The 1,393-nt window shown below is 40.3% G+C and overlaps 1 protein-coding gene across 1 annotated transcript; it reads left to right on the top strand.

The window, feature by feature from the left end:
• Positions 1–740: 740 nt before the first annotated feature.
• On the top strand, positions 741–1,169 carry LOC118834608 (cytochrome b5 type B-like). The gene has a single exon (XM_036742057.1). The coding sequence runs from the start codon at positions 741–743 to the stop codon at positions 1,167–1,169; it is 429 nt and encodes a 142-aa protein (XP_036597952.1).
• Positions 1,170–1,393: the final 224 nt, after the last annotated feature.

Here is a 1,393-nt window from a genome sequence, read left to right as displayed (position 1 = left end):
AAAAAAAGATCTTAAATATAATCTTAGAGAAGGAAATATAATTCAGTGTAAAGGAATTACTGGGGAGTTGGGAGTGGGTTGGAGAGGACTCCTGGTTCTGATAGATTTACAGGAGAGTTTAATCAGACTTTTAAAGATTAATTAATATTTATATTATTAAAACTTTATTCTCAAAAATTGATGTATAAAGTACTCTGCCAAAGTCTTTTTATGAGACAAATATAGTACTAGCATCTAAACCAGGAAAAGATGAAGAAAAGAAGGAGTAAAGATGATTTAACATAAGGAAAGCGATCACTATAATTTATCATATTAAAAAAAAAATCTAAGAGCACCTGACCATTTCAATAGCTAGGAGAAAAAAAGACCTCAGAAAAGTAAAACTTTGACTCATTTATCTACAAAGTTTAGGCACAGAGGAATCTTTAAATAAATATATGATTTTAAAAATCTACCTAAAACTAAAAACAAGAATCATTTGCAATGCAAATATACAAGAAATTTTCTTAAATACAGGAATAATTTGAGGATCTATCCTTGTAATTTCAAGGAGACAAGGGAAAGAAATTAAAGGTGTAAAGATGAGTAAAGAAGCAATAAAACTCTTTATTTCCTTATAACATGATGGCTTCCTTAGAAAATCCTAAGGAATCAAGGATACTGATTGAGATTATTGGGGAGAGAGCAAATCCTGCCCCCTGAAGTCGGCTAGCTGCCGAGAGGGGGCGCCTCTGATCTCTATGGCGGTCAAAGGCGGTAGCGGCAGCATAGAGGGGCAGGAGCCCGAGGCCTGGGTCACCTACCACCGGCCCTATGAGGTGGCGAAGTGCAACTCGGAGAACGACATGTGGATAGTGATCCATGGGAGAGTCTATGACCTCACTCACTTCTTCAGCGAGCACCCGGATGGAGAAGAGGTTCCCATTGAACTAACTGGTTGGGATGCGACTGAAAGCTTTGAAGTAGTGGGACACTCTTCTGATGCCAAGGAGATGCTTAAACAGTACTACGTTGGGGAACTCCATCCTATTGACCGTAAAGGTTTCGGATCTGAGAATTCAAGTTCAATGTACAAAAGCTGCTGGCCAAGTTGGATTATCCCTGTTGTGGGTGCTGCCCTTTTAGCTATCATGGATCATTTTTACATGGCAGAGAGCAAGTTGTCCTGAACCAGCCTCTTTGGGACCTGGAAAGTGAACACACTAGAGAGAGAGAGAAAATATGCAGTCCTGCTCTGGTAGGATTGTTGGATTCCCCAGCCTTTTAATCCTGCCAATTTTATTGGCCCTCTTCTAAGTCAAAATGGGCTTGCCAACCGTCCACCTGTGAACTGGGTCAGTGTGCCTCCTCCTACAGTCGTAATGCCTTACTTACCCCCAGAGGCATCATCATC

The sequence above is a fragment of the Trichosurus vulpecula genome, chromosome 1, assembly GCF_011100635.1.
Source record: "Trichosurus vulpecula isolate mTriVul1 chromosome 1, mTriVul1.pri, whole genome shotgun sequence".
In the NCBI taxonomy this organism is placed as follows: domain Eukaryota; kingdom Metazoa; phylum Chordata; class Mammalia; order Diprotodontia; family Phalangeridae; genus Trichosurus; species Trichosurus vulpecula.
The sequence above is the reverse complement of the archived record's forward strand: the minus strand, read 5'-3'. Positions and strand labels throughout refer to the sequence as shown.

What these genes read in the sequence shown, in the direction of transcription:
- LOC118834608 (XM_036742057.1), top strand. Translation starts at nt 741, where the DNA reads ATGGCGGTCAAAGGCGGTAGCGGCAGCATAGAGGGGCAGGAGCCCGAG.